Source organism: Chelonoidis abingdonii, chromosome 1 (genome assembly GCF_003597395.2).
Source record: "Chelonoidis abingdonii isolate Lonesome George chromosome 1, CheloAbing_2.0, whole genome shotgun sequence".
Classification (NCBI taxonomy): Eukaryota; Metazoa; Chordata; order Testudines; family Testudinidae; genus Chelonoidis; species Chelonoidis abingdonii.
Genome location: NC_133769.1, coordinates 26,401,328 through 26,426,069, shown reverse-complemented (window position 1 = coordinate 26,426,069; position 24,742 = coordinate 26,401,328). Strand labels below are relative to the sequence as shown.

General features: G+C 42.1%; 2 protein-coding genes across 3 annotated transcripts in view; one reads left to right on the top strand and one right to left on the bottom strand.

Moving 5' to 3' along the window:
- FBXL13 (F-box and leucine rich repeat protein 13) overlaps window positions 1-24,742 on the top strand; it is a 194,526-nt gene that overhangs the window by 51,524 nt on the left and 118,260 nt on the right. The window lies entirely within an intron of this gene.
- LRRC17 (leucine rich repeat containing 17) overlaps window positions 17,778-24,742 on the bottom strand; it is a 43,764-nt gene continuing 36,799 nt past the window's right edge. The window contains exons 3-4 of the mRNA XM_032774535.1: window positions 23,244-23,399; window positions 17,778-21,413 (exon numbers count right to left, since the gene is read on the bottom strand). Of these exons, the coding sequence (XP_032630426.1) occupies window positions 21,010-21,413; window positions 23,244-23,399 (560 nt within the window). The 3' untranslated portion in view covers window positions 17,778-21,009. The remainder of the gene's footprint in view (window positions 21,414-23,243; window positions 23,400-24,742) is intronic.

Sequence of the window (24,742 nt, the reverse complement as noted above, 5' to 3'; positions counted from 1 at the left end):
ACGAAATCATGCAATAGGGCGATCCCCAGCACTGCAAGAAGAAACTGACAAGTTACGCTCATACACCATGGAGCAAATTCATGAGGCTATATAAGGATAATTGGTAAGCAGATATTGGGGGGACTCTAAGAAACCAAATCTTTGAGTATCATCTAGTTAAGGGACTAGAATCACCAAGTGCAAAGGCGCTAGTGCAGAGTAGAGACAACCTATGGCACTGTTGCCGAAGGCGGCAACACAAGCTGATTATTCGGGACCTCACACTGGCCCGGCCGGCACCGGTGAGCGGCGCCACTGCATTTAAGTGAAAATTTTAAATGAGTCTTAAACAGGTATTTTAAAAACTTATTTACATGCCATTTTTGTTCATTATAAACTGTATAAGAAAGAGACTTGCTAAAAAACATAAATGTATTAACAAAAACTTTAAAGTCACGCAGCAGAAAAACCTATAATTAGAAGTGAATAATGGAGACCACTGCAGCCACACTCTCGCTTTCTGAAAGGTCGCCGACCCCTGCTTTAAATGGAACCACTAGCTTCATTATAACCTACTGTTTGGGCAGGAAGATTGTGTCCAAGTTTAGCGAACCAAGCTTCGGAACTAATTAAAAACTAAAATCATAATATAGCACCAAGACGCACTAGCTACCTTTATGTTTCTGCAGGGAAATGAGCCAGCTACTGCAATCGCCATGCATATGATACCCCCAATGCACTGGCAAGCACCCCAAAAGAACTAAATTCAGTGCATGAAATGAGGCTGTGGCTCCTACTACAAGCTCCTCACATCTGCCATCCAAGGAACAATGGAACCACAATTAGCATAATAATGAAAGGCCATTCCACAAAAAAGGTGGAGAACGACAAGGATCATAAGATCTATCCAGCATGAGATAGGTTGGAGACAATTTACCGAAAAATGCTATCACCTCAATTGGATATTATTGTAAACAGAGCATAATACACTGATATAACAAAATAAGATGATAGTATAATAATCAGGCAATTACAATTTGTGGCCCTGTGGACGTGCGGTGGGCCCCGGGCTCACCCTCCCTGGGGAGAGGGGAGCCAACAACCGGCCTCGTCCGTCGTCAGCCCCCTCCTGCCCTCGGGACCAACAGTCAGCTCTGGCGGTTCGGCCCTCTGGGTGGGACCGGTAATAGCCGGACACTAGTTAAACAGGGCCCAGCCTCTTGATCAAGGCGGGGTGCCCGGCTACCGTTACAATGGTTTGTTCCGCTCTGGCCCTGTGGGGCAGAGCAGAGCAGTGGCAAAGTCAATAAGGGGGCCCACCCTTGGGTCGGGCGGGGCACCAACAAACACATGTAGCAGTTTACCAAGCTACTGGCCTTGGGGCAGGGCAGACAGTGGCAAGGTTCATCAGGGGCCCCTTAGGGTCAGGGTGAAGGGGGAATTCTGCACCATTACGGGTGGCAGGGGGAACGCAGGCACCACCCCTCTGCATTCCAGCCCGGGGCCCTAGTAGCGGCTTGTCGCCGCTAGTGGCGGTCAGTGGGGGATCCTGAACCAAAACAACATGTTGTTTTGGTTCAGGATCCCCCACTGACCGCCACTAGCGGCGACAAGCCGCTACTAGGGCCCCGGGCTGGAATGCAGAGGGGTGGTGCCTGCGTTCCCCCTGCCACCCGTAATGGTGCAGAATTCCCCCTTCACCCTGACCCTAAGGGGCCCCTGATGAACCTTGCCACTGTCTGCCCTGCCCCAAGGCCAGTAGCTTGGTAAACTGCTACATGTGTTTGTTGGTGCCCCGCCCGACCCAAGGGTGGGCCCCCTTATTGACTTTGCCACTGCTCTGCTCTGCCCCACAGGGCCAGAGCGGAACAAACCATTGTAACGGTAGCCGGGCACCCCGCCTTGATCAAGAGGCTGGGCCCTGTTTAACTAGTGTCCGGCTATTACCGGTCCCACCCAGAGGGCCGAACCGCCAGAGCTGACTGTTGGTCCCGAGGGCAGGAGGGGGCTGACGACGGACGAGGCCGGTTGTTGGCTCCCCTCTCCCCAGGGAGGGTGAGCCCGGGGCCCACCGCACGTCCACAGGGCCACAAATTGTAATTGCCTGATTATTATACTATCATCTTATTTTGTTATATCAGTGTATTATGCTCTGTTTACAATAATATCCAATTGAGGTGATAGCATTTTTCGGTAAATTGTCTCCAACCTATCTCATGCTGGATAGATCTTATGATCCTTGTCGTTCTCCACCTTTTTTGTGGAATGGCCTTTCATTATTATGCTAATTGTGGTTCCATTGTTCCTTGGATGGCAGATGTGAGGAGCTTGTAGTAGGAGCCACAGCCTCATTTCATGCACTGAATTTAGTTCTTTTGGGGTGCTTGCCAGTGCATTGGGGGTATCATATGCATGGCGATTGCAGTAGCTGGCTCATTTCCCTGCAGAAACATAAAGGTAGCTAGTGCGTCTTGGTGCTATATTATGATTTTAGTTTTTAATTAGTTCCGAAGCTTGGTTCGCTAAACTTGGACACAATCTTCCTGCCCAAACAGTAGGTTATAATGAAGCTAGTGGTTCCATTTAAAGCAGGGGTCGGCGACCTTTCAGAAAGCGAGAGTGTGGCTGCAGTGGTCTCCATTATTCACTTCTAATTATAGGTTTTTCTGCTGCGTGACTTTAAAGTTTTTGTTAATACATTTATGTTTTTTAGCAAGTCTCTTTCTTATACAGTTTATAATGAACAAAAATGGCATGTAAATAAGTTTTTAAAATACCTGTTTAAGACTCATTTAAAATTTTCACTTAAATGCAGTGGCGCCGCTCACCGGTGCCGGCCGGGCCAGTGTGAGGTCCCGAATAATCAGCTTGTGTTGCCGCCTTCGGCAACAGTGCCATAGGTTGTCTCTACTCTGCACTAGCGCCTTTGCACTTGGTGATTCTAGTCCCTTAACTAGATGATACTCAAAGATTTGGTTTCTTAGAGTCCCCCCAATATCTGCTTACCAATTATCCTTATATAGCCTCATGAATTTGCTCCATGGTGTATGAGCGTAACTTGTCAGTTTCTTCTTGCAGTGCTGGGGATCGCCCTATTGCATGATTTCGTCCGCCCAGCCCTGACTGGGAAGAACCCATGGTGCTGGACGCCCCAGTGGACCAGGTAGGAACCGAGGGGGAGATTGGAAGTAGCCCGGGGGCAGCTGACTACAGTCAGGCTGCAGAGGGCCCCGTGCCTATGTCAGTGTGTTTTGGTCAGGATCCCCACTGACCGCCACTAGCGGCGACAGCCGCTACTAGGGCCCCGGGCTGGAATGCAGAGGAGTGGGTGGGCCTGCGTTCCCCCTGCCACCCGTAACTGGGTGGCAGAATCCCCCTTCACCCTGACCTAAAGGGGCCCCTATTGACCTTGCCACTGCTCTGCCCTGCCCCAAAGGGCCAGAGCTGGTAAACTGCTACTGTGTTTGTTGGTGCCCCGCCCGACCCAAGGGCTGGGCCCCTATTGACTTTGCCACTGCTCTGCCCTGCTCCACAAGGGCTAGAGCTCCTTGTACTGTGTTTGGTGCCCCGCCCGACCCAAGGGCTGGGCCCCTATTGACTTTGCCACTGCTCTGCTCTGCCCCAAAGGGCCAGAGCGGAACAAACCATTGTAACGGTTTGCCGGGCACCCCGCCTGAATCAGAGGCTGGGCCCTGTTTAACTGTGCCGCTATTCGGTCCCACCCAGAGGGCCCGAACCGCCAGAGCTGACTGTGGTCCCGAGGGCAGAGGGCCTCGGACGACGAGACGAGGCCGGTGTGGCTCCCCTCCTCCCCAGGGAGGGTTGAGCCCCGGCACCCGCACGTCCACAGGGCCACAATTGTAATTGCCTGATATTTAATAATATATCTTATTTTGTATATCAGGTATGATCTCTGTTTACAATAAATAATACAATTTGAGTGAACATTTTCGGTAAATTGTCTCCAACCTATTCATGCTGGAAATCTAGATCCTGTCTCTCCATCCATATTTGTGGAAGGCCTCATTAGTAGCTTAATATTGTGGTTCCATTGTACTTGGGGCAAGATGTGAGGAGCTTGTAAGTAGGAGCCACACCCATTCATGTCACTGAATTTAGTTCTGTGGGGGCTGCTATGCAGTGCAATTTGGGGGACAAGCATGGATTGCAGTTTAGCTGGCCATTTCCCCTGCAGAACAAATAAAAGGAGCTAGTGCAGTCATTGGTGCTATATAGAATTTTAGTTTTTAAATAGTTCCAAAGCTTGAGTTCGCAAACTTGACACAATCTCCTGCAACAGTAGGTATAATGAAGCTAGGGGTTCCATTAAAGCAGGGGTCGGCAACCTTTCAGAAGCGGTGTGCCGAGTCTCCATTTATTCACTCTAATTTAAGGTTTTGCGTGCCGGTAATACATTTTAATGTTTTTAGAAAGTCTCTTTCTATAAGTCTATAATAACAAAACTATTGTTGTATGTAAAGTAAATAAGGTTTTTAAAATGTTTAAGAAGCTTCATTTAAAATTAAATTAAAATGCAGAGCCCCCCAGACCGGTGGCCAGGCCCCGGGCAGTGTGAGTGCCACTGAAAATCAGCTTGTGTGCCGCCTTCGGCACACGTGCCATAGGTTGCCTACCTCTGCACTAGAGCTTTGCTACTTGGGATCTAGTCTCCCCTTAAAAACTAGATGATAACTCAAAGATTGGTTCTGTTTATGAGCCCAAAGTACAATTATTACCAAGTTAATACTTATAAGCCTCAAGTAATTATGCTACAGTATTTGATGTATGTATACAACTAATGCTGCAGTATCTTATGTGCAGTGCTGGGGAAGGGCCCATGGTCATGATTCGTGTAGGTAACAATGACATAAGGGTCAGAGGCCAAATTTAGGTCCTCCATGGTAGCATCCTATGAAATGTTTCCAGTTCCACATGCAGGGTTAGTCAGTCAGAACTGCAGGGTCTCAATGCATGGATGAGGCAATGGTATTGGGAGGAGGAATTTAGGCTTATTAGGAATTGGGGAATCTTTTGGGAAAGGAAGAGCATATACAGGAAGGACAGGCTCCTCCTAAACCAAAATCGAATCAGATTGCTGGCATGTAAAATTAAAAAGGTTATAGAAAAGTCTTTAAACTAAGGGCTGGGGGAAAGCCAACAGATGTGGAAGAGCATGCAGTTTGGGTGGAAACATCCCATAGGAATGAATTTGCTGAAGGGGGAACTTTATATATTAGTAAAGAAGATAGGATAGAAGTTGATAATGTACAGGTAGGAACTGAAGAGAAACAGCTGAACAAAACCCAGTCCCATTCAGTTACATCACAACTAAATACTGACTCATTTTATAAGTGTTTTCATATAAGTGCTGTAAGTCTAAACACTAAGATGGGTGAACTTGAGTGCCTAATATTAAATGAGGATATTGATATAATAGGTATCACTGAAAGTTGGAATGATGATAATCAATTGACATAGTACTACAAAATAGATAGGAATGACAGAGTAGGTTGCATTCATGGGTGTGTGGCACCCATGAAGAAAGTATATAGTCAAATACAGTAAAAATCTTAAATTAATCAAATTGTACCATAGAATCTCTGTGGATAGAAATTCCATGCTTGAATAATAAGAATATAGTAGTAGGAATATACTGCTGATCACCTGACTAGGATGGCAATGATGATTGTGAAATGCTAAGAGAGATTAAAGAGGCTAAAAAACAAAAAACCCAATATCAATGTGGAATTTCAGCCAGCCCCATATTGACTGGGTATATGTCACCTTAGGAAGGGATGCAAAGTTAAAATTTCTAAATACCATTAAAGACTGCTTCTTGGAGCAGCTAGTCCTGGAACCCACAAGGGGAGGGGCAGTTGTTGATTTAGTTCTAAGTGGATCACAGGATGTGGTCCAAGAGGGGAATATAGCCGAACTGCTCAGTAATAGCAACCATAATGTAATTAAATTTAACATCCTTTAGGGGGGGAAATACCAAAGAAACCCTCTGCAGTAGCATTTAACTTAAAAAAGGAGAACAAAATTGAGGAAGCTAGTTAAATTAAAAGGAACAGTCGCAAGAGTGGAATGCCTGCAAGCTGCATGGAAACTATTTAAAAAAACCATAATAGAGGCTCAAACTAAATGTATACCCCAAATAAAAAAAGAGGACTAAAAAAGTGCCATTATGTCTAAATAACAGAGTAAAAGAGACAGAGGTAAAAAGGCATCCTTTAAAAATTGGAAGTCAAATCCTAGTGAGGAAAATAGACAGAAGCATAAACTCTGGCTAGTCAAGTGTAAAAGTATAATTAGGCATACCAAAAAAGAATTTGAAGAGCAAATAGCAAAAGGCACAAAAACTAACAGCAGTTCTTTTTAAATACATCAGAAACAGGAAGCCTGCCAAACAGTCAGGCCATTGGATGATCAAGGTGCTCAGGAAGACAAGGCCATTGTGGAGAACTAAATGAATTCTTTGCATTGTTCTTCACTGCAGAGGATATGGGGGAGATTCCTACACCCGAAACATTCTGTTTAGGTGACAAATCTGAGGAATGTCCCAAATTGAGATGTCAGTTGAGGAGGTTTTTGAACAAATTGATAAATTAAACATTAATATGTCACCAGGATCAGATAGTATTCAAAGAATTCTGAAGGAACTAAAATATGAAATTTCAGAACTAACTTTTGTATGTATTCTATCGCTTAAATCAGCCTCCATATCAGATGACTGGCAGATACCTAATGTGATACTCATGTTTAAAAAAGGTTCCAGAGTTGATTCTGGCAATTATAGGTCACTAAGCCTAACTTCAATAGCAGGCAAATTGTTTGAAACTATAGTAAAGAACAGAATTATCAGACACACAGATCAATACAGTATGTTGGGGGAGAGTCAGCATGGCTTTTGTAAAGGGAAAATCACGTCTCGCCAGTCGGTTAAAATTCTCAGAGGGAGTCAGCAAGCATGTGGACAAAGATGATCTAGTTGATATAGGGTACTTGGACTTTCAGAAAGCCTTTAACAAGGTCCACACCAAAGGCTCTTAGGGAAAATAAGCAGTCATGGGATAAGAGGGAATGTCCTCTCATGGATCACTAACTGGTTAAAAAATAGGAAGCAAAGGGTGGGAATAAATGGTCAGTTTTCACAATGGGAAGAAGAAAGTAGCAGGGTCCCCCGAGAATCTGTGCTGGGACTTGTGCTGTTCAACGTGTTCAGAAATTATCTGGAAAAGGGGGTAAGCAGTGAGGTGGCATTTTATTAAGAGTTAAATTTAACTATGTAAGCAAATTGGGAAGAGGCCAACTCAGCTTTATTCCAGAACTCAACTCTGCCGCAACATATATTAAAAAAAACAAAAAAAAAAANNCCGCCCAGCCCTGACTGGGAAGAACCCATGGTGCTGGACGCCCCAGTGGACCAGGTAGGAACCGAGGGGGAGATTGGAAGTAGCCCGGGGGCAGCTGACTACAGTCAGGCTGCAGAGGGCCCCGTGCCTATGTCAGTGTGTTTTGGTCAGGATCCCCACTGACCGCCACTAGCGGCGACAGCCGCTACTAGGGCCCCGGGCTGGAATGCAGAGGAGTGGGTGGGCCTGCGTTCCCCCTGCCACCCGTAACTGGGTGGCAGAATCCCCCTTCACCCTGACCTAAAGGGGCCCCTATTGACCTTGCCACTGCTCTGCCCTGCCCCAAAGGGCCAGAGCTGGTAAACTGCTACTGTGTTTGTTGGTGCCCCGCCCGACCCAAGGGCTGGGCCCCTATTGACTTTGCCACTGCTCTGCTCTGCCCCAAAGGGCCAGAGCGGAACAAACCATTGTAACGGTTTGCCGGGCACCCCGCCTGAATCAGAGGCTGGGCCCTGTTTAACTGTGCCGCTATTCGGTCCCACCCAGAGGGCCCGAACCGCCAGAGCTGACTGTGGTCCCGAGGGCAGAGGGCCTCGGACGACGAGACGAGGCCGGTGTGGCTCCCCTCCTCCCCAGGGAGGGTTGAGCCCCGGCACCCGCACGTCCACAGGGCCACAATTGTAATTGCCTGATATTTAATAATATATCTTATTTTGTATATCAGGTATGATCTCTGTTTACAATAAATAATACAATTTGAGTGAACATTTTCGGTAAATTGTCTCCAACCTATTCATGCTGGAAATCTAGATCCTGTCTCTCCATCCATATTTGTGGAAGGCCTCATTAGTAGCTTAATATTGTGGTTCCATTGTACTTGGGGCAAGATGTGAGGAGCTTGTAAGTAGGAGCCACACCCATTCATGTCACTGAATTTAGTTCTGTGGGGGCTGCTATGCAGTGCAATTTGGGGGACAAGCATGGATTGCAGTTTAGCTGGCCATTTCCCCTGCAGAACAAATAAAAGGAGCTAGTGCAGTCATTGGTGCTATATAGAATTTTAGTTTTTAAATAGTTCCAAAGCTTGAGTTCGCAAACTTGACACAATCTCCTGCAACAGTAGGTATAATGAAGCTAGGGGTTCCATTAAAGCAGGGGTCGGCAACCTTTCAGAAGCGGTGTGCCGAGTCTCCATTTATTCACTCTAATTTAAGGTTTTGCGTGCCGGTAATACATTTTAATGTTTTTAGAAAGTCTCTTTCTATAAGTCTATAATAACAAAACTATTGTTGTATGTAAAGTAAATAAGGTTTTTAAAATGTTTAAGAAGCTTCATTTAAAATTAAATTAAAATGCAGAGCCCCCCAGACCGGTGGCCAGGCCCCGGGCAGTGTGAGTGCCACTGAAAATCAGCTTGTGTGCCGCCTTCGGCACACGTGCCATAGGTTGCCTACCTCTGCACTAGAGCTTTGCTACTTGGGATCTAGTCTCCCCTTAAAAACTAGATGATAACTCAAAGATTGGTTCTGTTTATGAGCCCAAAGTACAATTATTACCAAGTTAATACTTATAAGCCTCAAGTAATTATGCTACAGTATTTGATGTATGTATACAACTAATGCTGCAGTATCTTATGTGCAGTGCTGGGGAAGGGCCCATGGTCATGATTCGTGTAGGTAACAATGACATAAGGGTCAGAGGCCAAATTTAGGTCCTCCATGGTAGCATCCTATGAAATGTTTCCAGTTCCACATGCAGGGTTAGTCAGTCAGAACTGCAGGGTCTCAATGCATGGATGAGGCAATGGTATTGGGAGGAGGAATTTAGGCTTATTAGGAATTGGGGAATCTTTTGGGAAAGGAAGAGCATATACAGGAAGGACAGGCTCCTCCTAAACCAAAATCGAATCAGATTGCTGGCATGTAAAATTAAAAAGGTTATAGAAAAGTCTTTAAACTAAGGGCTGGGGGAAAGCCAACAGATGTGGAAGAGCATGCAGTTTGGGTGGAAACATCCCATAGGAATGAATTTGCTGAAGGGGGAACTTTATATATTAGTAAAGAAGATAGGATAGAAGTTGATAATGTACAGGTAGGAACTGAAGAGAAACAGCTGAACAAAACCCAGTCCCATTCAGTTACATCACAACTAAATACTGACTCATTTTATAAGTGTTTTCATATAAGTGCTGTAAGTCTAAACACTAAGATGGGTGAACTTGAGTGCCTAATATTAAATGAGGATATTGATATAATAGGTATCACTGAAAGTTGGAATGATGATAATCAATTGACATAGTACTACAAAATAGATAGGAATGACAGAGTAGGTTGCATTCATGGGTGTGTGGCACCCATGAAGAAAGTATATAGTCAAATACAGTAAAAATCTTAAATTAATCAAATTGTACCATAGAATCTCTGTGGATAGAAATTCCATGCTTGAATAATAAGAATATAGTAGTAGGAATATACTGCTGATCACCTGACTAGGATGGCAATGATGATTGTGAAATGCTAAGAGAGATTAAAGAGGCTAAAAAACAAAAAACCCAATATCAATGTGGAATTTCAGCCAGCCCCATATTGACTGGGTATATGTCACCTTAGGAAGGGATGCAAAGTTAAAATTTCTAAATACCATTAAAGACTGCTTCTTGGAGCAGCTAGTCCTGGAACCCACAAGGGGAGGGGCAGTTGTTGATTTAGTTCTAAGTGGATCACAGGATGTGGTCCAAGAGGGGAATATAGCCGAACTGCTCAGTAATAGCAACCATAATGTAATTAAATTTAACATCCTTTAGGGGGGGAAATACCAAAGAAACCCTCTGCAGTAGCATTTAACTTAAAAAAGGAGAACAAAATTGAGGAAGCTAGTTAAATTAAAAGGAACAGTCGCAAGAGTGGAATGCCTGCAAGCTGCATGGAAACTATTTAAAAAAACCATAATAGAGGCTCAAACTAAATGTATACCCCAAATAAAAAAAGAGGACTAAAAAAGTGCCATTATGTCTAAATAACAGAGTAAAAGAGACAGAGGTAAAAAGGCATCCTTTAAAAATTGGAAGTCAAATCCTAGTGAGGAAAATAGACAGAAGCATAAACTCTGGCTAGTCAAGTGTAAAAGTATAATTAGGCATACCAAAAAAGAATTTGAAGAGCAAATAGCAAAAGGCACAAAAACTAACAGCAGTTCTTTTTAAATACATCAGAAGCAGGAAGACTGCCAAGAAATCAGTGGTTTCACTGAGTGATCAAGGTGCTAAAGGAGCACTCAAGGAAGAAAAATCTGTTGCAGAGAAGCTCAGTAAATTCTACAGAGGATGTGAGGGAGATTCATACATCTGACCCATTCTTTTTAGGTGACAGATCTAAGGAACTGTCCCAGATTGAGGTGTCAGTAGAGGATGTTTTGGAACAAATTGAAAAATGAAACAGTAATAAGATCCCAGAACCAGATGGTATTTACCCAGGAGTTCTGAAGGAACTCTAATATGAAATTGCACAGCTAACTGTGGTATGTAAACTGTTGCTTAAATCATCTTCTGTATCAGATTATTGGTGAATAGCTAACGTGATGCTGATTTTTAAAAAAAAAAGTTCCAGAGGCAGTCCTGGCAGTTACAGGCCAGTAAGCCTAACTTCAGTACAAAGCAAACTGGTTGAAATTGTAGTAAAGAATAGAATTATTGGAGACATAGGATGAACACGATAGGATGGAGAGTCAGCATGGCTTTTGTAGAGGGCAACCATGCCTCACCAATAGATTAGAATTCTTCAAGTGTGTTAACAAGCATGTGGTCAATGGTGATCCAGTTGAAATAGTGTACTTGGACTTTCAGAAAGCCTTTGACAAGGTCTTATATCAAAGGCTCTTAAGCAAAGTAAGGAGTCATGGCACAAGAGGGAAGGTCCTTTCATGGATTAGTAACTGGTTAAAAGATGGAAAACAAAGGGTAGGAATAAATTGTCAGTTTTCACAATGGAGAAAAGTAAATAGCAGTGTTCCCCAAAGATATGTACTGGGACCTGTGCAATTTTACTTATTCATAAATGATTTGGAAAAAGGGGTGAACAATGAGGTGGCAAAATTTGCAGATGATGCAAAATTATCATAGAATCATAGAATATCAGGGTTGGAAGGGACCTCAGGAGGTCATCTAGTCCAACCCCTTGCTCAAAGCAGGACCAATCCCCAACTAAATCATCCCCAAACAGGCTTCGTCAAGCTGCTCCTTTAAAAACCTTAAGGAAGGAGATGCCACTACCTCCTAGATACCCTACCCAAATAGTTAGTTCCAAAGCTGATGCTAAGAGTTACTAAAGGATCTCACCAACCAGGTGATTAGGGCAACAAAGGCAGATGAATTCATGTTGATGAAATGCAAAGAATTGCACATTGGAAAACTTAATCATGTACGTAAAACGATGGAAGTTACTTGTTACCACTCATAGAAAAATTCTTGGCGAGCCGTCATGGATAGATTCTCTGAAACATCGCTCAGTGTTGACAGCAGCAGGCCAAAGACTTAACAATGTTAGGAACGCAATTTGGAAAGGGATAGATAATAAGAACAGAAAATATCATAATGCCACCATATAAATCCATATAGTATGCCATAACCTTGGAATCGCATGGCAGTTCTATCAACCCCATTTAAAAAAAAACAACCATATGATTATAGAACTGGAAAAGGTGCAGAGAAGAGCATCAAAAATTATTAGGATGGGAACAGCTCTACAAGCGAGAGTTAAAATCTGGGACTGTTTCAGTTTAGAAAGAGATATGACTAAGCTGCGCTGCCTGAAGATAAGGCAGCCCCACAGATTTGGGCACTAAGACTCTGGTTGCTAGACTTCAGGGCCCGAAGATGAGAGCCACTGTCACTGAAAAGGGTATCCCATTTCCTCCTCCTGATGGCTGATATCCCCATGCATCCTCTTGAAAGGGAATGTCAGAATAATAGGGATCATTAATTAAAAACACATCAAGGGGAGCTGAAATTAAGGTGGCATGGGCACCTGAATGCTGGCATTTCTAACTTTTATGTGTATTTTTAAGGTTTTAAAAAAACCAAACTGAAAAAACAGAGATTCCTGTAATGTGACGTCATATTGACACCTACATGAGTCAACTGCAGGGTTGGAACCTTTAGATCAGGATAATCAAAATTTTTTTCTCAATCCAAAATTTCTTGTAAAGTATAGTCAGGTCCAGCACGGCAGAAAAATATTTTCAATCTCAGTAACAATAAATGATAATATTAGAGCTGTCAAGAGATTAAAAAATATTATTCGATTCAATCACACTGTTAAACAATTGATAGAAATACATTCAATGTAAAATGTTTTTTGATGGTTTTCTACATTTCATATATAATTTTTTGATTTCAGTTACAACACAGGAATACAAAGTTACAGTGCTCCTGAACTTTTTTTATTTTTGATTACAGTATTGTTTCCTGTAAAGAGCAACAAGAAATAGTATGCTTCACAATCTCTAATACAAGTAACTGTAGTGCAATCTTTTATCATGAAAAATTGAATTACACAATTAGAATTAAGTACAAAAAAACCTGTATTCAAAAATAAAAACAGTAAATTTTTAGCCTGCAAAGTTCTCCCAGTCGAGCTTGCTTGTTCAGCCAATTGCCAACAAACCAGTTTGTTTCATTGGCAGGAAATAATATTGTAGGAATTCTTGTTTAAAATGTCAGCCTGAAGTGAACAGGTGTCTCATGGGCATTGGTTGTAAGCCAGTGTCCACCAAGATATTTAATGTGCCAGAATGCGCTATAAGATTCATATTCCCTTCTGGCTTATCACCATTCCAGGGATATACGTCCAGCTTGATACAGGTCTGCTCGATAACGAATCCAAAGCAGTGCAGACCGACACATGTTCATTTCATTATCTGAGTCAAATGCCACAGCAGAAGTGATTCTTTTTTGTTGGTTTGGGTCTGTATTTCTGCATGAGTGTTGCTCAAGACTTCGAAAGCATGCTGCACACCTTGTCCCTCAAATTTTGGAAGGCATTTCAATTCTTAACCTTGGGTCAAGTGCCTTGTAGCCTGTCTTTAGAAATCTCACATGGTACCTTCTTTATGTTTTTGTGAAAATCTCCGCCAGTGAAAGGGTTCTAAAATTACAACATATTATGGATATCATCCAAGACTGCATAACCACATAAAATAATGACAGAATGTGGCTTAAACAGAGCAGGGCATCAAATTCCTCTCCCAAGAGTTCAATCACAACTGTAATAGCACATTTTTTTTAACTTCATCATCATGGAAACACGTCCTATGGAATGGTGGCCGAAACATGAAGGAGCATACGAATGTTTAGCATATCTGGCACATATATACCTTCCAATGCAAGCTACAGAAGTGCCATGCAAATGCCTGTTCTCACTCTCTGGTGACATTGTAAATAAGAAGAGGGCAGCATTGTCTCCTGTAAATATAAACAAACTTGTTTGTCTTAGCGATTGGCTGAACAAGAAGTAGGACTGATTGGACTTGTAGGCTCTAAAGTTTGACATTGTTTTGTTTTTTGTGCAGTTATGTAACAAAAAAAATCTACATTTGTAAGTTGCACTTTCACGACAAGGGGATTGCACTACAGTACCTGTATGAGGTGAATTGAAAAATACTATTTCTTTTGTTTATCATTTTTATAGTGCAAACGCTTGTAAGCAAAAATAATATACACTTTGATTTCAGTTACAACACTGACTACAATATATATGAAAATGTAGAAAAAATCCAAAATATTTAATAAATTTCAATTGGTATTCAATTGTTTAACAGTGCGATTAAAACTGCGCCAACTTTCAAATCTCTTCTCTAAAGTATGAGGGTGCTAGAGCTTCTTAAAGACTAGGTTGCCAGAATTGTTTAATATAGGCAAACCATGTTTTCCCCTTGCTTTGTTCTCGGAATCAGCTGAAGCATTTTGACTTAAATTTAAAAAATAAATAAATAATCAGACTGAAACAGACACCTGGCATGGAAAATTTCAGCCTAAATGGCTGTCAAAGTTATAAGCAAGTGAAAAAAGTTTGTGATAATGGGAAGTGAGGGGAACCATCATAATAAAATATCAGAGGGGTAGCCGTGTTAGTCTGGATCTGTAAAAGCAGCAAAGAGTCTTGTGGCACCTTATAGACTAACAGACGTATAGGAGCATGAGCTTTCATGGGTGAATACCCACTTCCCGACGAAGTGGATATTCACCCACGAAAGCTCATGCTCCTATACGTCTGTTAGTCTATAAGGTGCCACAAGACTCTTTGCATCATAATAAACAGTGCCAATTGCCTCACCTACAGTTAATCATAGCACAGTAGTAACTTCTATATTTCTTGGGTCTTTGTGCATAGCTTTTAATATAAATTTCTCTAATTTTGGTATGGTTTTAAAATATGTGGTCGCAGCAGAGATACACCTTGAATGTGAGGGCAGAGGGATAGGAGTGCCCTGTCCTGGGCACCACGGCAGCTGCTCTAGTCCTTCTGAGTCCTGCTCTCACCTCTTCCCCTCTGCTTGCACACAGTTACTGCCTCCCCTTTGGCAGAGATGTGCCCTGCTGTTGCCTACTGCTGGGTCTAGGGGCAGGAGCTGGCCAGAACCTGATTGTTTGAGAGCTGAGCCAGTCAGCTAATGGGGAGGCAGTAACTGTAGCTGGATGGTGTGGGTGAAATTGGAGGGGAAATGGAGCTGAGCATGGGTGGAAACACAGATCAGCCCCTGCAGTATTTCCATTTTGGGGGTGTCATCCACTGTTGCCCTGGTACTGTGGCACTGTTTGCTCGTGGTATTCAAACTTTATATCTCTGTTAAGCAGTAGATCATTTATTACAGTTCTTCCCTGATTAGTGATAATGAGAGCCCTTTTTGAATAGTGTACTTATGAAGCTTACTGCTACCCCTACCCGTAAGGTTGTATGTCTTTAATTGTTTTTCCTCACCTCCTCTGTAAAAAGACTATTTTCCACTAATGTATAGTATTGATTACCTAGAACTAGATCAATGCAACTAATAAGTTAAAATGCACTTTTGCTTATCTTAGACCTGCACATTAAAGACACTAAATTTTATTCTATATGACTGGATATTATATCTACAAACTGTGTATCTTTCTACAATTGCTGAAATTCTGTACCTTCAGCAGGCTCAAAATCAAAGATTATAACCATTTTTAACTGTTCACTCTCATTTGTTAAAAGTGATTCTTGGTAGTACTGTCTGTGTGATTGTCTGCAAAGAATCTAAAAGAAGTGTATATTTGAAACAGCTTGTTCTAATTATTATGGATATTCAGTAATCCACTTTAAGAGTGAAAGACATTTCAATCAGTGTTTTTTGCTATTCAAATTAGTATCAACAATTCATTCTGTTACAAATCCACTGATACTGGGCATGCAGCCTGCTTGTGCATATCTTTTGAACTGTTATGGAAGCTTGATTGAAGCAGAGAGTAAGATACGATGCTTTTAAAATTGCTGCAGGCCTATTTTCCATCCTGCTGTTTTCAGATTGCTGAAGATCATATCAGAGTGCCACTCCTCAGAGGTTTTTCTTGCTAACAAACTAAATTGAATTGTCTGTTCAAGTATAGCCTAAAGCAGTGGTTTTCAAACTTTTTTTCTGGTGACCCAGTTGAAGAAAATTGTTAATGCCCGCAACCAAGCAGAACTGGGGCAGAGGGGTTTGGGGTGTGGGAGGGGCTCAGGGCTGGGGCAGAGGCTTGGGCTGTGGGGGTGAGGGCTGTAGGTGGGGCCGGGGATGTGGGGTTTGGGGTGCAGGAGGGGGCTCTGGGTTTGGGGGAGCTAGGGCTGGGGCAGGGGGTTGGGACACAGGAAGGGGTCAGGGCTCTGGGCTGGGGGTGCAGGTTCTTGGGTAGGGCTGGGGATGAGAGGTTTGGGGTACAGGAAGGGGCTCTGGATTTGGGGGTGCTCAGGGCTGGGGCACAGAATTGGGACATGGGGTTGGGATGTGGGCTTACCTCAAGCGGCTCCAGGTCAGCGGCACAGCGGGGGTGCTGAGGCAGAGTTCCTGCCTGTCCTGGCACCGTGGACCGTGCTAAGCCCCGGACGCAGCCGGCAGCAGGTATGGCTCCTAGGCAGAGATACGCAAGGGGCTCCACATGGCTCTCACCTACAGGCACCACCCCCCAAGCTCCCATTGGCTGGGAACCGGTGGGAACATGTGGAGCCGGTGCTCAGGGCAGGGGCAGTGCGCGGACCCCTGTGGCCCAGCCACCTAGGAGCCAGACCTGCTGATGGCTGGTTCCAGGGCGCAGCCCAGTATCAGAACCAGTAGGGACTAGCCTGTGTTAGCCAGGCAGCACTGCCAACAGGACTTTTAACGGCCCGGTTGGCGGTGCCGATCAGAGCCACCATGTCCCATTGCCTTACATCCCATGACCCAGTACTGGGTTGTGACCCGCAGTTTGAAAACCACTGGTCTCAAGATGTCATGAGCTTTCCACTCTAACTGCCATGAACCACAGTTCTGATCTCATTCTAGATGAATCCAAGATTACATAGCTTTTTGGCAACCTTTTTTTTATTGTTAATGATAGAACAGCACTGATCTTGGCTGGTTTTTAGGGCTGGTTGGCTGGCTAAACAAGTTTTGTATTTGCTACCCTGAATGAATCAGTTGCAAAATGTTGGGGGTTTAATTGTTTTTATACTTTCATGTATTACTACTTTGGTGGGTAAGGTATGTGCATGATATGTATATTGTAGCAGTTTGTTTTGTTTCTGCAGTTATAATACACTTCCCAAACTGACAAACTCAAACTGACTTTGTGCCAAAAGGAAAATAAGCATATTGGAGGGATAAAATACAACTCATTGTTTGTGGTATTACTCCACCCACCCAGTGATCTGTAACAGGGGAGAGATCCTGGGGAACTATTTGACCTCCAAATGTGCCTGGGAGTTGCATTCAGAGCTTGCTGCTATTAGTATTCACAGCACAGGAACTGAAGATTTGGCAAGGAATGCTCTGCTGATTCCCGAGGTCAATGCATTCTAGAAGGCATCCACATTTTGTGATAGTTTTGTTTTTAATAAGAATTACAGTTTTTAGGGACCCCCAAACACTACACTCATTAAAAGAAAGAGAAAAGCTCCCAGATACAGCTGTTTATTGGAGTTGGAGGAGAAAGGAATGTAATAAATAGAGAGAGGGGTGACAGGAAAAAAAGAAAATAAGGAGGCTGTAGGAATTAGGACGGTTAGCCCAAGATTTTCTAACATCATTTGGATTCAGAAATACTCTCGGGGGCGTTTGTAATTAAATGGTAGAGAAGAAGAAATGTCAAGATGCAAGTGTGATTTGTGGTTGTGGTGCTTCAATGGAGGACATGTTGTGATTTATAGCAAATGGCAGATGAGCTCTTTTAATAAATAGACCACTCCCCTATAATTCTACAGTTTTTCTTTTCTTCCTGATCTGCTGTTTCTCCTCTTCCATTTTTGTGCATCCCTTTCTCTTTTCTATAAATTTCTTTCTCTCGCGTTTTAATTTGGCTGTCCTCTTCTGTTGTTTGGTTCCACACTGTTGTGATCCTTTTTGCTCCAGCCCCATTTCTGTTCTTACTATTGTAACTAACCTTTTTTTCCCCACTACCTCCCCTTTCTGGGTCACTACAAACATTAACGTACATCAAACACTGATGTGTTCCAGGTAGATTGTCAGTTTTCCCAGAGTTCTAGAACCTTGTGGGTTCACAATAATCGCTTGCACACGTCTATTATATAAAGGTTTTTTAGTGCCATTGGCCTAAGGGAAATAATGCAGTAACCCTAGGCATGAAGGATTACAGCTGACTGTAATTAGTTATACATGCTGTAATTACTAGTTTAAACCCCTTGAAGCAGTCCAAGAAAAGGTGCACAGTTAATGCTGCTCTTAGAAACTCTTCAGGCCTGGGGTGCACCTTCCAGTCCATCCCTCTTTTGAGGGCAAAGTCTTTTTCTCCCACCTTCAGTATCAAAGATATGGGTAGATTCCACCTCAAGTTTCCTTTCTTTTGGTACTGTTTCAGGAGTCTTTCTTGGTTATCTCCTTCAGTGTAGTGATCTCTGTGCTCACAGGCTCCTCCTGCAGGGCAATTATCAAAACATAATCTCCCTGAGCCTCCAATTTGATATGTCTTCTTTTTACTGGGCTCTATTCCCTGCGTTAAATGATAGGCGGTGTATTCAGCTTTGTCTCTTCAAGAAGTTCTTACTCTTGATTGTCTTCTATGATAGTTCCCAGTATCTGGAACTCTTCTGTAGCAGCAGCATACTCTCATGCCACTATTTCTTTGAAGAGCATGAAGAGCTTGTCCACCTAACCATTAATGCCTCTTAATCAGTTGTTTTCCATGTATCACTGCTACTCCCAAGGGTGTTGGCCCTACTGGGACTACTTGAGTGACAGTTTGATGATTCAGTATCACTGTAATCTTTAGATTTGTCACTTGCAGCAACTCAGCCCATCTCAGACTTTAACCTCACACACTCAGCTCGAGTTGCTAACTCTTAGTGGTTACAGACCTTCCATACAGCCTCCCACCTATGCTCTGCACCTGGCTGGTAAGTTGTCTCTTCTAGACCTGATCCTGGCTTTCCCCTGGCTAGTCTTTTTAAAACACCGCCTCTCTAGGTGCAGTGCTGGCTTTTTGTCCATAACAGTTGACACGGAGTGGTTTATAAACTCACTTTTTCCTCCTCAGCTTTTCTTCACTAGCGCTACTGCCAAAAACAGCTGTTCTCTTATGGGTCCACTATCTGTCTTTTTCATCCCTTCTCAGTAGTTCTGCTGTTCTTGGTTGTCCTTTTCCCTACCATCCTGAGGATCTCTGTGCCAGTAAAAGCCCCAAGATTTGGAGAAGAGGGGGTAGTTCAGTTGCTGCTCGCTACTGTCTGCACAAGATTTTTTCTTCCTGGAGCTTTTAAATGTTCCAGGAGGTACCACCTGATAAAATAAATTTTGTTGGCCAAGTGGGAAGGTCTTCCAACCTCCGAAGCTAATCTTTAATTTTTAAGATAATTCTGGGGCTGGGGACAGTGATGAGTAATGCAACGGTAGGTTAGCTACACAACTCTTCAGAGGGTATGCAAAACTGTCTTAAGTTCTTCAGGTTGGCAACATAGCAGCTGTAAGTGATTTACTTATTACAAGAATAAGGGGTGTGAAAGAATGCCTCAGATCACAGCACATTTTCCGCTAAAGGATTCTTTGGCACTCCCTCACACTCTTACCATGTCCTGAATTTCTCTCTGGTTTAATGTTTTATATTAGAAAAAGCTGTTACCAAATGCTCTGGATTACATTTTTAATGCAAAACAACATATGTGAGCTTTTGGGCAGGAGGGAGGTATCCATGGCCACTAGAATGCAGAATAGAGTTTGAAAGCTACATTTTTTCCCTCCATACAGCTTTCCAGATCTCCTCCGATGGTCAGTCGCTTGCATGTATTGTCAGACATTTCAAATGCAGAGCCTGATTCTGCTCCCTACACTCCTGCATAACTGTCAGTGATATATGAGAGGAGGCGTGATCTGGAGTTTGAGCTGAGACCTCTGAGTCTGATCTCAGATCTGCCACCAATCTGGTGTGTGGTCTTGGGCAACTCACTTAACCCTTCTTTGTCATCATTTCCCCGGAAGGGATGCTAATGCCTACCTCAGAGAGGACGTGTTCAGATTGGTTAATATTAACTGATGCAAACTTTAAAAAAGAAAATACTTTATAGATGCTAGATGTTATCAGTCAGTGGAAGTATTTCTAGGTAAATGAGTGTTGGATCATTCCCTTTCTTGGGAATATTGGGCAGTAAGGGTCCTTGCCCTGAGGGGTACTGACCATCTATCTGATGTTCATATATGTATGTGAACACCTCACAGTCTTTAATGTATTTATCCTCATAACATCCATGTGAGGTAAGGAAGTGCTACTATTACCATTACAGATGGGGAACTGAGGCACAGAGAGACTAACTGACTTGCCCAATGTCACAGAAGAAGTCTGTGTCAGAACAGGATATTGGACTTGGGTCTCCTAAGGCCCAGGCTAGCACCCTGATCACTGGAGTGTTCTTTCTCTCTACTCCATGTGCAATTCCCATTGATTTTGTACCCTGTTCTAGTTCAGTTTGCAATTTGATTATTTGGTATAAATATCACACAAGAGAACTGCTGCATAAAATGTACAGAACTTTTCCTGGGAACAATTCAAGGAGCCAATAAATATAAAGAAATTGCAATACGTTCAACACAGAGGAGCTTTGGGCCCAGTCCTGCATTGAGTTCCATGAAAATGCAGGGTCTGCCCATGCAGAGCAAACTGCAGGATCATGCCTGGCTGTACATAAGACGATTTGTTTCCACTATAGATCTATATCTATACATTTATATTGTGTAGGTTCAAATAGTTACTCAAACACATAGCAAGGGTGACCGAAAACAAATGGTCAGAAACAGTCAATTTTTTAAAAAAGATGATGTGTAACTAATACCGTCATGTCGTTAGTAACTTCAATTAAAAAATCTATATAGGCAGATATTTCCTTATGGACAAACAACACAAGTAACAAAAATGTAAACAGGATTTTTTCTGACATAAAAATATGAAAAATTTGAATCTAGTAATAAAAAAATTCCCAAATTAACCTATTACAGTGATAATTACACCATGCTTCTTTACTGTTTGAACTGATTGTTCTTTGTGTCGTTCCCATTCCTCATCTTCTTTGTCCTGCTCAAATGTTTCTGGATAAACTGGCAGCTTGTCTTTTGGGCACTCCTCATAATAACTTCGGACATATTTTCCAACATACCACCCTTTGTATTCCTCAGGCGTTTCGCATTCTAGGCCAGTGTAGTGAACGTTGTAGTGGTGCTCTAACCAGTAGAAAAGGTAATGAATGTTGTAATCACATCTCCAAGGGTTCTCTCTCAGCCATAATATTTTCAAAAAGTAGAGGTCTTCTAATACTCCATATTCAAAATTTTGCAGTGTGTTGTTTGATAAATCAAGCTCCTCTAAGTTAATGAGTCCTGAAAAAGCAGCTGGTCAATTAAAAAAAAAAAAGTTATTGAAATGTAGAATTGATAGAATAAAATAGAAAAATATCATTGTAACAGGGGAAACATACTCATATTAATATGGATTAAACAGTATTCTTATATACATTGGTCAAAAATCACTGGTTTATATTTTTTAAAAGGCTACAATAAAGGCTTCTTGTAAATTGAAACATAAAAGTGTGGATCTACTCTGAGAAGTGACACGTAAACCTTCACAACAGATCTGGTGTATCCAGAGTCACTTGCACTTAATTTACTGAGAAATATAAATTTTCTCTGCTTGTTTACTCCTGTTGGCACAATAGAGATTACACAGCAAAGAGCTGGTGAGCTGGAATCTAATTGTGCGTCATGAGAGAATTGTTCCAGTTATCAGTTATATTGGTGCCACACTCATAATTGCCAGTAATATAGGTCAAATCAGAAATTCATTGACATCTCTGCAGCTCCGCTGTCTTCAAATTGTACTCAGGCCTTGACTAGACACTGGGTTGTACAGCTTTAACTATATTGGCAATGGGGCTATCCAAGTGAAATGAAGACTGGTCTGTATACAGATTTTGTTCTGGTATAACTATTTTGGTTAGGGATATGATGTTTTTTGGGCTGAAATAGCTATACTGGTATGCATGCCTAATGTGGACACAGTTGTACTGGTATAAAGGTACTTTATGCTGGTATAATTTATGCCCCTTTTCATATGGGAATAAGCAAAACACTTGTATACTGGTATAACTATGTCCACACTAGGGGGAGTTTACCACTTTAACTATACCAGTAAAGCTGTATAACTTTTGCAGGCAGGTAGGCAAGGCAAGACAACAGAATTGCGGAGATATGAGTAAATTTCTGATTTGGCCTACCCATCTATTACTGGTAATAATGTTGAGAAAGAGTTAATCTAATTTTACTGTTAATTCCCACCCAGGTTAAGCTTGCTGGGCTGCTAGTTATAAGAAAACAAACCCTACTTACTAACTGAGTATATTTGATAGGGAGCCAATGAGAGACAATAAACGTGGAATTAAACAACAGCATTTTTATAAAGTCACGTTTCAGAGAAAAACCCACCTTTTAAATAAACCCACTTTGTGGTCATTATATAGCACAGAACTTAGTTTAAGGAGTCTAGCAATGTATTATTTTTGACCTCTTAAACACTATTTTATTGATGTCACTATTGTCCACTGTTACTAAACTTCTAGAATGCTACAGCAGAAAGCAGTCTATTCATGTTTGTGTTCCTTACTTCTGTCTCCTTCCTGTTTCTGACTGTTTTCATCATATAAAAATATACACACATGTTGAACAAATAGCCTACAATATTTTGCACTAAATCAAAGCTATTTTGAGATCTAGTAATATAACAAAATGTCTCAAAAATATCAAATTTCATTAACTTTTTCAGTCTCTATATTATAGTGACTCCTGTAATTTAAAAGCAGCCATATAAACTTAAGCCAAATTTTGTCAGATTTGGCAAGTAGTGTTTAAAGATATATTTAATTACATAGCATTTGGGTATTGATTAGTCTTAAGTCCCAAAAATTCCATTTTTGCTCCTTTTCTGCTTGAAATTAAGAGTACCCAAAAATCCATGCTTGCTACATTGACTTCAGTGGGGTTGCCCAAGATGCATGTCCGCTCTATAAAATCAATGCATCTGAGGGCAGAATTTGGTCCAAGCTGTTAAGTTTTCTGATCTTCTAGATTTTTCTCATTTAGAATATATATGATAAAGACATAGCCAATGCTAATAATTAATAAAGCACACAGTTTACTATTTTTATAAATATATAGAGTTGTTCTTACCAGGATCTATGTAAACTATTCCATTACTGCTAAAGTTTAATATCTTCAGTTCATTAACATCTTCAAACTCCTTGGCTCGTAGTTGTTTGATTTTGTTGTTAGATAAATCGAGTTTAACAATATCTGGAGGTATGTTACCAGGAACTTGCTTTAACTCTTAAAAAAAATGAAAAGATGGATGTTATATGTCTATAGATTATCTCTACTACTTGCATGGCGCTCTAAGAGCAATTTGTGCTAGGATATAAAGATGACCTGTGTTCCTTGCATTTAGAGATAGATAGAGGTGTAACTTTCAGAAAAATACAATTTTGAAAGTATCATAGAATGTCAGGGTTGGAAGGGACCTCAGGAGGTTATCTAGTCTACCCCCCTGACAGATTTTTGCCCCCGATTCCTAAATGGCCCCGTTAAGGATTGAACTCTCAACCCTGGGTTTAAGCAGGCTATTGCTCAAACCCCTAGAACTATCCCCCCATGCTTACTAAGCATCTGGGAAAAAAACAGAAATACCTCATATATCTTGCATCTTTCTAATTCCCTTCCTGCTCCTTCTGTTCATCTAGCACGGACCACCCCTGGTCCATTCTCAGTCTTTTCACACTGTTAATGTGAAAGTTATTTCTCATGCAGCTCCTGTTGACTGGAACAGCCTAACATGACTGTCTATTTTTACGTTTCATCTGAAATAATTTCTCTTCTTTATGCTAGTACATAGTAATATCTCTTCCTATACTTTAAATTTTTATTTTAACTTGTATACAGCTAATTAATGGAGTTACAAAAGTGCTATACAAATGAAGGGCTTGATTGTAGTGCACTTTCTCACCTAAATGAAACTAGTGGGGCTACTTGTATGAGTAGGTGTTCATCACTGTGAGAAAGTGTTCCAGAATCAGACCCTAGTATACAGTATTGTATCATTTGTTTCATGCTACCAAAAGTTGATGTGTTCTAAGTATTAACAGCAATGAAAATACTATAGTTACTACCCTTATGTAAAGTACTGAGGCATTTCTAGGCTTTTTATATATATTTATGCCATATACACCTCTACCCTGCTATAACACGACCCAGTATAAAGTGGCAGAGAATCCTGTGGCACCTTATAGACTAACAGACGTATAAAGTGGGTTCGCTTATAGCGCGGTAGCAGCGGGGCTCTGGCGGCGCTTTAAAGGGTCTGGGGCTCTGGCTGCTGCGGGGAGCCCCAGGCCCTTTAAATCACCGCAGGAGCCCTGCTGCTGCTGCCCCAGGGCTGCGGCAGTGGGGCTCGCCGGCTATTTAAAGGGCCCGGGCTCTCTGCAGTGCCCGGAGCTCGGAGTTCTTTAAATCACTGCCGGAGCCCTGCCACTGCTACTCCGATATAACGGGGTTTCAGCTATAACGCAGCAGGGATTTTTGGCTCCCCACGACCGTGTTTATAGCAAGGTAGAGGTGTATATGGCTCACCATTACTATGTTACCTGAGCACCTCACAATCTTTAATATATTTATCC